Raw genomic sequence first — 12579 nt, 5'->3', positions numbered from 1 at the left:
AGACGGTCTGGGGGCAGAAGTGAAGAGATACAACTCCTTGCGCATCTGTCAACACACCAGACACGTCTTGGAGCCGTGGAAAGCATGGCAGGGGTTTGCTGAGAGACGCAACAAGTCTGGCGTTTGGGACAGAGGGATGTGGGTGACTTTGGGAAGGCTTTGTCACATGTAAAGGACAGTCCCCTCCAGGTGACCATTTCAGTGGGACACCCACTCTCAGTCCCTCAAAAGGATACAAGTGCACCACATCGTTTCAGCCACCCCTTTACCCTGTATGGGATCACATTTGCTTATGCAGCATAGTATTGTACCCTGGGCTGCTTTAGACAAAGTATCTCCATCAGGTTGAGGGAGTTGATCCTTCCCCTTCACTCAGCACTCATGAGGCCACAGCGGGAGTACCGTGTCCAGTTCTGGGCTCCTCAGTGCGAGAGAGACATGGACATAGTGGGGAGAGTCAAATGAAAGGCCACGCAGATGACTAAGGGACTGGAGCGTCGCACGCATGAGGAAAGACTGAGAGCTGGGATGAGCAGGCTGGGGGCGGGTTGGGGCTCATTGATGTATTTAAATACCGGAAGGGAAGGTGCAAGGAGGAAGGAGTTAGGGTCTTTTCAGTGCTGCCCATTGAAAGGACCAGAGGCAATGGGCACAAAAGGAAACACAGAAAGCTCCATCTGAATGTCAGGAAACACTCTTTCACTGTGAGGGTCACCAAACACTGGAACAGGTTGCCCAGGGAGATTATGGACTCTCCATCCTTGGAGATATCCAAAAGCCATCTGGAGCTAGAGCAAGTGGCTCTAGGTTGACCTCCTCGAGCAGGGTACTGGACGAGATGACCTCCAGAAGTCCCTGCCAACCCCAATCATGCTGTGATTCTGTGATTTCCCATTGAACAGCGTGGCTGGCCATCCCAGGAGGGAAGGGACATGAGGAGACTCAAGCTACAATGCAGCATAAACTTTAATGAGTCTAAAGAGTGAAACAAAGCTGTGCGTGCTGGAAGGCACCCGGTCCAGGCTGCTACAAGGGCAGCTGACAGTCAGGCACCCCTTCACAGCAATGGGACACACGTCTTCCTCCCACACACAGGGGGAGAGGGTGATGAGCAGGGCCCCTCTCAACTTGCTTCAGGATGAACCCGTGGCACAGGACAGCAGGAGACAACAGGGACTCATGATGCGGAGAAGAAAGCAGGCGAAGGAGAAGACAACAGCTGGCCGTCTTTCCAGGCAGCACAGGCTGGCACCTTGCTTCCCTCCCTCCTTTGCGGGAGGGCACGAGGGTGCTCAAGCCCCCTGGAAACCCTGGCCAGCAGCTCCATCCTCGGTCCGGCACCCGGCTTTGGGCTTCCTGGTCGATGCACTCACTGGACGCCCAGCCCGGCTTTAGCAGGGCAGGCACCTTCTGCCACAGTAGCGGCCACCAAGGCCAGAGAGGTTAAAGCCCCCGGAGTTGATGGGCACTCCCTCCTCACTCAGGATGCTGCCAACAGCAGCGGAGGTGGTGGATCCCACAGCGGTGTTCTGGGGGAAGGAGCTGAGGATGGGTCCGGGCAGGGTCACCACCACGGGAGAGGGCTGGATCACCACCCGGGAGTCCTGGCACTGCCTGACACAGGGCTCGTTGCAGCTGTTGGCAAGCGGGGTTGGGCCACAGGGACGGCACAGGTCGTAGCAGGACATGGCTGCGGGGGGGAGGTGCACCTGGGAGAGAGGGCAGGGAAAGCAGAGGCAGCATGTGAGGCGCAGCCTGACAGCCTGCTCGGCAAGAGCAAAGGCACAGTCTGGGGAGCAGGGAGGAAGGGAGGTTAAAGAGCCCTGGTCCCCAAGGCTCCCCTCCCTGCAAAGAAAGCCCAAGACCTTCTCCCACCTCCCCCCACTGGAGAACAAGAAGAACAGGGACACCAGGAGCAGATCGAGTAGCAAGGCTCTCAGCAACAGCTGTGCTGAGGCAAAGACTCGGTTGAGGCCGGAAGACAAAGAGGAAAAGGAGAAAGAGAAGAAAAAGGCAAAGGCGGTTGCAGCTCACCTTCTTCACCAAGGAGGAGAAGGCAAGAGAAGTGGATGAGGAAGCCTGCTGTTGGACTGGCTTTTATACTGGTCATGACTGCTCGGGGCCCAGAGGCACTCTTTGCGCATGTAATGTGTTTGCCAACAAGCTCATCTTGCATGCAAAGCATCACAATTACAGCAATGGGGACACTGCTTGTGTTCCCTGCAACGCTGCCTTTTCATTTCCCTCTTCGTGACATGCCCATTCAGCCACACAGGCTCCTTTCAAGTGACAGTATTAGAGGCCAAAACGTTTCCAGGGGAAATGACACGTCAGCACAGGCAGATGGTGCAGCCTGTGATGACGACTGTCCCACCTTGCCAAGTGATGCCATCCCCTTGCCCTCCAGGGCCTCACTTTCAGCGTTCTCATAATGAACGGGGCATGTCTTCTGGCAGTCCTAAAATACAAGGCCAGACTTAAAAAGAATTTTCTGTGACGGGAGTCAACATATCCATTGCGTAACCTCATACCTAACTCCATCAAAGTTAGGCATAAACTTCCCAGTCACCTTGGATACCCTGTAAGGTTTTAGACTCAGCAATTTAACATCAAGAGAAATTCGTATGCTCTTTGCTCGTCCTTAGCTTCTCTGGAGAGCCTCCAGTCAACAGGAGAAGGATGTTTGAGAAGCAGAGACACTCCCCTCCAACACATGCTAAGTCTGCTCCCTGCCCCCACCACCACCAAAGGTCAGTGCTGGGGCTTCCCAACGGTTCCTTCTTCATCCCCAAGACTGCCAAACACTTCTTCTTTGAGCCTACACACTGACTCAACAACAGACACTGCAACAAGCCTGGAAAGCTTTCCATGAGACATCAAAACTCATCACAAGTACTCACAGTCTGGGAACGTCAGCAGGAACACACTGGAAGCGAGTAGACATCAGGATATCTGTTTCCTCTTCCCAAGCATCTCAGCACTCTCAGACGTGAGTTTCCCACTGGCCCATGCTAGTCCCACAGTCAGCACCTATGGTGAGGGTCTGCCCAAAGGCTCCAGTGCCCTGCTGCACCCTACCCTCTCTGATCACGTGCCGCAGATGCTCTCCACCCGCCCCGGTACAATGTTTTCGCCCCACCGTGCTTCTGCTGTCAGCTCAGCATGGCTTATGGGTGTTGATGGAGGGTGCATTTCCTGAGGGCCTTCCTGCACAGCAGGGCACTGGGATTTTGCTAGCAGCAGCTGTCTTTCAGGGAAGACAGGGCTTTAGCTATGGGGAAAGGCACCGTGGGGGTTCCCACAGCATATGGGGCAGCACAAGAGATGCCCCTCGCTCTACGTGAAGCAGGACTGGGAGGCTGGGAGACACGGGGCAAAACGTCACCTGTGGAAGACTAGAGGATGTGGGAGGAAAGGATAGGCACCTTGTCCTCTCCTACGTCACCAACTACATGACAACTTTACACACAAGCAAGGTTACTTCCCTCCCTGATGTCGGTGGTCTTGCAGTTCAGGGCAGAAAGGCAGGAAGACACAATGGCTGCACCCTGCAGGTTTCTTTCTTTCCTTCCTCCAGTGCGCAAGGGACGGAGAAGGGCTTGCTAAATGCCCTCACTTCAGTGTCATGGGCCACACGTCATGTAAACTCCCAAGCAGTGACTGTGCCGCTCTGGCCACATTGCTGAATACTTCAGAAAGGGAGCTGGGGACACAAAGAGACGGTCTGGGGGCAGAAGTGAAGAGATACAACTCCTTGCGCATCTGTCAACACACCAGACACGTCTTGGAGCCGTGGAAAGCATGGCAGGGGTTTGCTGAGAGACGCAACAAGTCTGGCGTTTGGGACAGAGGGATGTGGGTGACTTTGGGAAGGCTTTGTCACATGTAAAGGACAGTCCCCTCCAGGTGACCATTTCAGTGGGACACCCACTCTCAGTCCCTCAAAAGGATACAAGTGCACCACATCGTTTCAGCCACCCCTTTACCCTGTATGGGATCACATTTGCTTATGCAGCATAGTATTGTACCCTGGGCTGCTTTAGACAAAGTATCTCCATCAGGTTGAGGGAGTTGATCCTTCCCCTTCACTCAGCACTCATGAGGCCACAGCGGGAGTACCGTGTCCAGTTCTGGGCTCCTCAGTGCGAGAGAGACATGGACATAGTGGGGAGAGTCAAATGAAAGGCCACGCAGATGACTAAGGGACTGGAGCGTCGCACGCATGAGGAAAGACTGAGAGCTGGGATGAGCAGGCTGGGGGCGGGTTGGGGCTCATTGATGTATTTAAATACCGGAAGGGAAGGTGCAAGGAGGAAGGAGTTAGGGTCTTTTCAGTGCTGCCCATTGAAAGGACCAGAGGCAATGGGCACAAAAGGAAACACAGAAAGCTCCATCTGAATGTCAGGAAACACTCTTTCACTGTGAGGGTCACCAAACACTGGAACAGGTTGCCCAGGGAGATTATGGACTCTCCATCCTTGGAGATATCCAAAAGCCATCTGGAGCTAGAGCAAGTGGCTCTAGGTTGACCTCCTCGAGCAGGGTACTGGACGAGATGACCTCCAGAAGTCCCTGCCAACCCCAATCATGCTGTGATTCTGTGATTTCCCATTGAACAGCGTGGCTGGCCATCCCAGGAGGGAAGGGACATGAGGAGACTCAAGCTACAATGCAGCATAAACTTTAATGAGTCTAAAGAGTGAAACAAAGCTGTGCGTGCTGGAAGGCACCCGGTCCAGGCTGCTACAAGGGCAGCTGACAGTCAGGCACCCCTTCACAGCAATGGGACACACGTCTTCCTCCCACACACAGGGGGAGAGGGTGATGAGCAGGGCCCCTCTCAACTTGCTTCAGGATGAACCCGTGGCACAGGACAGCAGGAGACAACAGGGACTCATGATGCGGAGAAGAAAGCAGGCGAAGGAGAAGACAACAGCTGGCCGTCTTTCCAGGCAGCACAGGCTGGCACCTTGCTTCCCTCCCTCCTTTGCGGGAGGGCACGAGGGTGCTCAAGCCCCCTGGAAACCCTGGCCAGCAGCTCCATCCTCGGTCCGGCACCCGGCTTTGGGCTTCCTGGTCGATGCACTCACTGGACGCCCAGCCCGGCTTTAGCAGGGCAGGCACCTTCTGCCACAGTAGCGGCCACCAAGGCCAGAGAGGTTAAAGCCCCCGGAGTTGATGGGCACTCCCTCCTCACTCAGGATGCTGCCAACAGCAGCGGAGGTGGTGGATCCCACAGCGGTGTTCTGGGGGAAGGAGCTGAGGATGGGTCCGGGCAGGGTCACCACCACGGGAGAGGGCTGGATCACCACCCGGGAGTCCTGGCACTGCCTGACACAGGGCTCGTTGCAGCTGTTGGCAAGCGGGGTTGGGCCACAGGGACGGCACAGGTCGTAGCAGGACATGGCTGCGGGGGGGAGGTGCACCTGGGAGAGAGGGCAGGGAAAGCAGAGGCAGCATGTGAGGCGCAGCCTGACAGCCTGCTCGGCAAGAGCAAAGGCACAGTCTGGGGAGCAGGGAGGAAGGGAGGTTAAAGAGCCCTGGTCCCCAAGGCTCCCCTCCCTGCAAAGAAAGCCCAAGACCTTCTCCCACCTCCCCCCACTGGAGAACAAGAAGAACAGGGACACCAGGAGCAGATCGAGTAGCAAGGCTCTCAGCAACAGCTGTGCTGAGGCAAAGACTCGGTTGAGGCCGGAAGACAAAGAGGAAAAGGAGAAAGAGAAGAAAAAGGCAAAGGCGGTTGCAGCTCACCTTCTTCACCAAGGAGGAGAAGGCAAGAGAAGTGGATGAGGAAGCCTGCTGTTGGACTGGCTTTTATACTGGTCATGACTGCTCGGGGCCCAGAGGCACTCTTTGCGCATGTAATGTGTTTGCCAACAAGCTCATCTTGCATGCAAAGCATCACAATTACAGCAATGGGGACACTGCTTGTGTTCCCTGCAACGCTGCCTTTTCATTTCCCTCTTCGTGACATGCCCATTCAGCCACACAGGCTCCTTTCAAGTGACAGTATTAGAGGCCAAAACGTTTCCAGGGGAAATGACACGTCAGCACAGGCAGATGGTGCAGCCTGTGATGACGACTGTCCCACCTTGCCAAGTGATGCCATCCCCTTGCCCTCCAGGGCCTCACTTTCAGCGTTCTCATAATGAACGGGGCATGTCTTCTGGCAGTCCTAAAATACAAGGCCAGACTTAAAAAGAATTTTCTGTGACGGGAGTCAACATATCCATTGCGTAACCTCATACCTAACTCCATCAAAGTTAGGCATAAACTTCCCAGTCACCTTGGATACCCTGTAAGGTTTTAGACTCAGCAATTTAACATCAAGAGAAATTCGTATGCTCTTTGCTCGTCCTTAGCTTCTCTGGAGAGCCTCCAGTCAACAGGAGAAGGATGTTTGAGAAGCAGAGACACTCCCCTCCAACACATGCTAAGTCTGCTCCCTGCCCCCACCACCACCAAAGGTCAGTGCTGGGGCTTCCCAACGGTTCCTTCTTCATCCCCAAGACTGCCAAACACTTCTTCTTTGAGCCTACACACTGACTCAACAACAGACACTGCAACAAGCCTGGAAAGCTTTCCATGAGACATCAAAACTCATCACAAGTACTCACAGTCTGGGAACGTCAGCAGGAACACGCTGGAAGCGAGTAGACATCAGGATATCTGTTTCCTCTTCCCAAGCATCTCAGCACTCTCAGACGTGAGTTTCCCACTGGCCCATGCTAGTCCCACAGTCAGCACCTATGGTGAGGGTCTGCCCAAAGGCTCCAGTGCCCTGCTGCACCCTACCCTCTCTGATCACGTGCCGCAGATGCTCTCCACCCGCCCCGGTACAATGTTTTCGCCCCACCGTGCTTCTGCTGTCAGCTCAGCATGGCTTATGGGTGTTGATGGAGGGTGCATTTCCTGAGGGCCTTCCTGCACAGCAGGGCACTGGGATTTTGCTAGCAGCAGCTGTCTTTCAGGGAAGACAGGGCTTTAGCTATGGGGAAAGGCACCGTGGGGGTTCCCACAGCATATGGGGCAGCACAAGAGATGCCCCTCGCTCTACGTGAAGCAGGACTGGGAGGCTGGGAGACACGGGGCAAAACGTCACCTGTGGAAGACTAGAGGATGTGGGAGGAAAGGATAGGCACCTTGTCCTCTCCTACGTCACCAACTACATGACAACTTTACACACAAGCAAGGTTACTTCCCTCCCTGATGTCGGTGGTCTTGCAGTTCAGGGCAGAAAGGCAGGAAGACACAATGGCTGCACCCTGCAGGTTTCTTTCTTTCCTTCCTCCAGTGCGCAAGGGACGGAGAAGGGCTTGCTAAATGCCCTCACTTCAGTGTCATGGGCCACACGTCATGTAAACTCCCAAGCAGTGACTGTGCCGCTCTGGCCACATTGCTGAATACTTCAGAAAGGGAGCTGGGGACACAAAGAGACGGTCTGGGGGCAGAAGTGAAGAGATACAACTCCTTGCGCATCTGTCAACACACCAGACACGTCTTGGAGCCGTGGAAAGCATGGCAGGGGTTTGCTGAGAGACACAACAAGTCTGGCGTTTGGGACAGAGGGATGTGGGTGACTTTGGGAAGGCTTTGTCACATGTAAAGGACAGTCCCCTCCAGGTGACCATTTCAGTGGGACACCCACTCTCAGTCCCTCAAAAGGATACAAGTGCACCACATCGTTTCAGCCACCCCTTTACCCTGTATGGGATCACATTTGCTTATGCAGCATAGTATTGTACCCTGGGCTGCTTTAGACAAAGTATCTCCATCAGGTTGAGGGAGTTGATCCTTCCCCTTCACTCAGCACTCATGAGGCCACAGCGGGAGTACCGTGTCCAGTTCTGGGCTCCTCAGTGCGAGAGAGACATGGACATAGTGGGGAGAGTCAAATGAAAGGCCACGCAGATGACTAAGGGACTGGAGCGTCGCACGCATGAGGAAAGACTGAGAGCTGGGATGAGCAGGCTGGGGGCGGGTTGGGGCTCATTGATGTATTTAAATACCGGAAGGGAAGGTGCAAGGAGGAAGGAGTTAGGGTCTTTTCAGTGCTGCCCATTGAAAGGACCAGAGGCAATGGGCACAAAAGGAAACACAGAAAGCTCCATCTGAATGTCAGGAAACACTCTTTCACTGTGAGGGTCACCAAACACTGGAACAGGTTGCCCAGGGAGATTATGGACTCTCCATCCTTGGAGATATCCAAAAGCCATCTGGAGCTAGAGCAAGTGGCTCTAGGTTGACCTCCTCGAGCAGGGTACTGGACGAGATGACCTCCAGAAGTCCCTGCCAACCCCAATCATGCTGTGATTCTGTGATTTCCCATTGAACAGCGTGGCTGGCCATCCCAGGAGGGAAGGGACATGAGGAGACTCAAGCTACAATGCAGCATAAACTTTAATGAGTCTAAAGAGTGAAACAAAGCTGTGCGTGCTGGAAGGCACCCGGTCCAGGCTGCTACAAGGGCAGCTGACAGTCAGGCACCCCTTCACAGCAATGGGACACACGTCTTCCTCCCACACACAGGGGGAGAGGGTGATGAGCAGGGCCCCTCTCAACTTGCTTCAGGATGAACCCGTGGCACAGGACAGCAGGAGACAACAGGGACTCATGATGCGGAGAAGAAAGCAGGCGAAGGAGAAGACAACAGCTGGCCGTCTTTCCAGGCAGCACAGGCTGGCACCTTGCTTCCCTCCCTCCTTTGCGGGAGGGCACGAGGGTGCTCAAGCCCCCTGGAAACCCTGGCCAGCAGCTCCATCCTCGGTCCGGCACCCGGCTTTGGGCTTCCTGGTCGATGCACTCACTGGACGCCCAGCCCGGCTTTAGCAGGGCAGGCACCTTCTGCCACAGTAGCGGCCACCAAGGCCAGAGAGGTTAAAGCCCCCGGAGTTGATGGGCACTCCCTCCTCACTCAGGATGCTGCCAACAGCAGCGGAGGTGGTGGATCCCACAGCGGTGTTCTGGGGGAAGGAGCTGAGGATGGGTCCGGGCAGGGTCACCACCACGGGAGAGGGCTGGATCACCACCCGGGAGTCCTGGCACTGCCTGACACAGGGCTCGTTGCAGCTGTTGGCAAGCGGGGTTGGGCCACAGGGACGGCACAGGTCGTAGCAGGACATGGCTGCGGGGGGGGAGGTGCACCTGGGAGAGAGGGCAGGGAAAGCAGAGGCAGCATGTGAGGCGCAGCCTGACAGCCTGCTCGGCAAGAGCAAAGGCACAGTCTGGGGAGCAGGGAGGAGGGGAGACTGATGAGTCCTGCTTCCCTGCAAAGAAAGCCCAAGACCTCCTACCTCTGCAGTGTGGCAAGGAGGTGAGGGTCTGGAACATGACAAAGGAGGAAGGCTCTCACTGAGGACAAAAAAGACAATATGGTCTAAGAAGAGAATCAGATGAGGGCACTTGCTACTTACCTTCTTCACCAAGGAGGAGAAGGCAAGAGAAGTGGATGAGGAAGCCTGCTGTAGGACTGGCTTTTATACTGGTCCAGACTGCTCGGGGCCCAGAGTCACTCCTTGTGCATGCAATGTGTTTAGCAACAAGCTCATCTTGCATGGAAAACGCTACCTACTACTGAAGTAGGCTTTGATTTGGTACTTGCAATGGTCCTTTCCCATTTCCTTTCTAAGGGCATGCCCATTCCACCCGAGAGCCTTGTTGTGTGTGACATGATTAGAGATCAAATCAATTCCATGAACATCACTGTTGATTCAGGTAATATAGACGTTTATGGTGATCTGCTTGGAAAGCATTGTATTTTTCCTCCTCTGTCATTTTAGTTTCTGGCTTATCTTTCACAGGGCCAAATTAGAATGATGTGAGACTGATCTTAATTAGTTACATAATTGGAAAATTCGCATGTTTTGCACAAATATACTTCCAGATATTTTTCCCTTTTTCTTAGGATTGTGCCACATATCTAGCTTGAATCTCTCACTGAGAGTCAAATGTTTTTTTAGATTAAAGCCTAATTAGGTCACATACCCTGCATAGTAGCAAATGTTTAGTGTTGTTACCTCCTACTACTTTTAATTCCCAACACACAACATGGTACCATCAAAACGTTTTAAAAAGTGTGTTCTTCCAAGCCAACTTAACACTTCAAGCCATTTTTAGAAATAATTTGCCCCTTGGCCCACGGAGCAATTTCTGTTAAGCCTCCAAGAGTATTTTTTCCTTCCCTTCCTCCAATAGTAAGCTGAGGTCTGTTTGGAGGATATCTTATGTTTTTACATGGAGTCGGAAAATGGAGCAACTACTTGTAAGGAGAATCCTTCCTTGACATCAGTCAGACTGAGTATTATCTCACCAAGCTGAGACTGAAAACTTTCAGACTTTATGGACTCATGTTCAAACTGTGCAAGGACAATGCGTTAGACCGGTCCGCTGTTTCTACCCGGCCAGAAATGGAATTGTACATTCAAGATATCAATTAAAATCCATTGTGCAACATCGGACAGTCCAGACGCCTATGAAGTACTGAAAAAACACTTCTCACAACAGGACTTGGAATCATCCGTGTACTGACAGCAGTGAAGACTCTGATAGTACAACATACAAAAACATCCCATTAAATGTTTGAGATGAAACTCAATGGGAAAAGTGCTGCAGGTGTTGAGAGATGCTGACTTAGGAATTCAGCACAGCAAATTGGTGGCGTTTTTTAAAGCAAACCAGAATCATTCTACAAAGTATTTCTCAGTGGAAACATACTGTCCAGCATCTGGTATTGGATATGGCCCATTGGACAAGTTGTTTCCTTAGTCTAATTAGGGGTGTAATATGCTAAGGTTTTATGTACTGGCATAACAATTTGGTATCCAGAATGTCCACTTAGAGTATTCAGACAACTCTGCTGTAGGAAAGAAATTAAAGCAATTGAGAACACATGAGAAGATGGCATCCATGCAATTGCTTGGACACATAATTTCAGTTGATTTATTACCATACCCAAAACCAGAAAACCAAATGCTTCATTCAGGTGGTGTCGCAAGCAATCATTTATACTACATTCAAATAATTTGAGTTGGTAATTTTGGCTAACCAAATGAATAACAATGAAGAACGTCTGAAGCTTAAATTTTTACACCATTGCATGAAATGTTTCTGAAGAGAGAAATGTTTAATTTCATTTGTTAAAACAGATCCTAGTACATCATGACTACAGCAAAACAAGAATTAAATTGACTGTGAAGGTATAAAATTATCCACCCAGCAGAGTTCCTACAAAACATCACACACAGATTTGTGATTTTATTTTTATTAAGAATTCAGTTCAGAGAAAAATCAAATTCATTGGGAAAGCATCCTGTGGTAACCACTGAGGTGGAATAAGTGATCAATTCCAGGATTAATGGAAATGTTTATATAAAATATTCTTTCATTCAAAACAGTATATTTCACTTAATGTTTTCTACCTAGCAACATCAGAATCTTGATCTTTCATTTACCTCCATTACATATTTAGAAGTCACTGAGGTGTGTCTGTCTGCAGATCCTTAGGGCTGTATAACAATATTGAAGCTTCTCCTTTGGCTTCTTTAAAGGAAAGAACTTGAAAGTTAATCCCAAATATTCATTAATGGTTGAGACATACAAAGTGTATATACTATGTAAATATTGCAAGTATATGACAAAATTTAAATAGTTATGTCACTTGGATAATAACATCACTTTAAATTTGCGAGTCACAGTTACTCCCTGAGCAGGCAATATTTAATAGCATCAGAAACCAGGGTTATTAATTTTTTCATTAAAAAGTAGTTTTGTGTGTGTGATAATAATAACCTTTTATAAAACTTCGGGAGCAGATCCACAGCTACCTAAATTCTTGTGACTATATAATGCAGCAGCACTGGACAACAAAATAAGGTTGGAATATGGGGTTTTTTGGAAGTCACGAACACAAACCATCCACTTCCTCAAGCATTAGCCTGCTACCACAAGCTCTGTGCCTGCCCCTGCTGTTACCACAAAAATATGTTTTATACAAATCCTAAGTTATTTCTCCTCTCCCTTTGTCTTTCACAGCATGTTCTTCTCAGTGAAAAATAATTTCCTCAGCTCTACTAGGAGAAGACTAAGTTGCCTACCTGCAGCGCTAGAGCCATACATCTGCTCCAGATTCATAACGAAAATTCATATCCAGTGATACCACTGTAAGTGAGCTCCTTCAGGCTAGACCAGGAAGGGTCTGAGACTTACCATGACACTTTATTGCACTGAAAAGCCTGGTATGGTGTAATCATTTCTGTTTCAATGTGCTGTCTAGACAGAAATTGGTATTTTGTTTCTTATTCTTTAGAAAGGGACATTTCTGGCCATCCTAACCCTTTCTGATAGATAAAGTGTCATTCTGCACTCAAGCTTTGGTTGGTCCCTTAGATGCTTATTTGGGCATCAAGCCTGATTAAAGGGTCTGCCAGTAAGAAACAGGGTGAAAAGCTGCAGCCACCAAGGATGACAAAGACTTTTTTGTCCCCACATAGCTCATCTTTGGGCTGTTGTGTCAAAAGCCATGCCTGTCAGCCCACACGACAAGATAGTCAGGGAAAGTGTCTTGCATACCCTGAGATCTGC

General features: G+C 51.0%; 3 protein-coding genes across 3 annotated transcripts; all 3 read right to left on the bottom strand.

The window, feature by feature from the left end:
* Positions 1–948: 948 nt before the first annotated feature.
* Positions 949–2093, bottom strand: LOC115345934 (feather beta keratin-like). Its single transcript, XM_030025465.1, has 2 exons — positions 2035–2093; positions 949–1709 (listed from the first exon to the last, which is right to left on the bottom strand). The coding sequence occupies exon 2, from the start codon at positions 1686–1688 to the stop codon at positions 1392–1394; it is 297 nt and encodes a 98-aa protein (XP_029881325.1). The 5' UTR covers positions 1689–1709; positions 2035–2093; the 3' UTR covers positions 949–1391.
* Positions 2094–4665: 2572 nt separating this feature from the next.
* On the bottom strand, positions 4666–5810 carry LOC115346605 (feather beta keratin-like). Its single transcript, XM_030026762.1, has 2 exons — positions 5752–5810; positions 4666–5426 (listed from the first exon to the last, which is right to left on the bottom strand). The coding sequence occupies exon 2, from the start codon at positions 5403–5405 to the stop codon at positions 5109–5111; it is 297 nt and encodes a 98-aa protein (XP_029882622.1). The 5' UTR covers positions 5406–5426; positions 5752–5810; the 3' UTR covers positions 4666–5108.
* Positions 5811–8382: 2572 nt separating this feature from the next.
* On the bottom strand, positions 8383–9457 carry LOC115345950 (feather beta keratin-like). Its single transcript, XM_030025497.1, has 2 exons — positions 9414–9457; positions 8383–9144 (listed from the first exon to the last, which is right to left on the bottom strand). Exon 2 carries the CDS (start codon positions 9120–9122, stop codon positions 8826–8828), a length of 297 nt encoding a protein of 98 aa, XP_029881357.1. The 5' UTR covers positions 9123–9144; positions 9414–9457; the 3' UTR covers positions 8383–8825.
* Positions 9458–12579: the final 3122 nt, after the last annotated feature.

Source organism: Aquila chrysaetos, chromosome 9 (assembly GCF_900496995.4).
Source record: "Aquila chrysaetos chrysaetos chromosome 9, bAquChr1.4, whole genome shotgun sequence".
Classification (NCBI taxonomy): domain Eukaryota; kingdom Metazoa; phylum Chordata; class Aves; order Accipitriformes; family Accipitridae; genus Aquila; species Aquila chrysaetos.
This window is presented reverse-complemented; position numbering and strand designations above follow the sequence as displayed.

Bases quoted from the DNA above. Each gene is read 5' to 3' on its own strand.
- LOC115345934 (XM_030025465.1), bottom strand. From the start codon at position 1,688: ATGTCCTGCTACGACCTGTGCCGTCCCTGTGGCCCAACCCCGCTTGCC.
- LOC115346605 (XM_030026762.1), bottom strand. From the start codon at position 5,405: ATGTCCTGCTACGACCTGTGCCGTCCCTGTGGCCCAACCCCGCTTGCC.
- LOC115345950 (XM_030025497.1), bottom strand. From the start codon at position 9,122: ATGTCCTGCTACGACCTGTGCCGTCCCTGTGGCCCAACCCCGCTTGCC.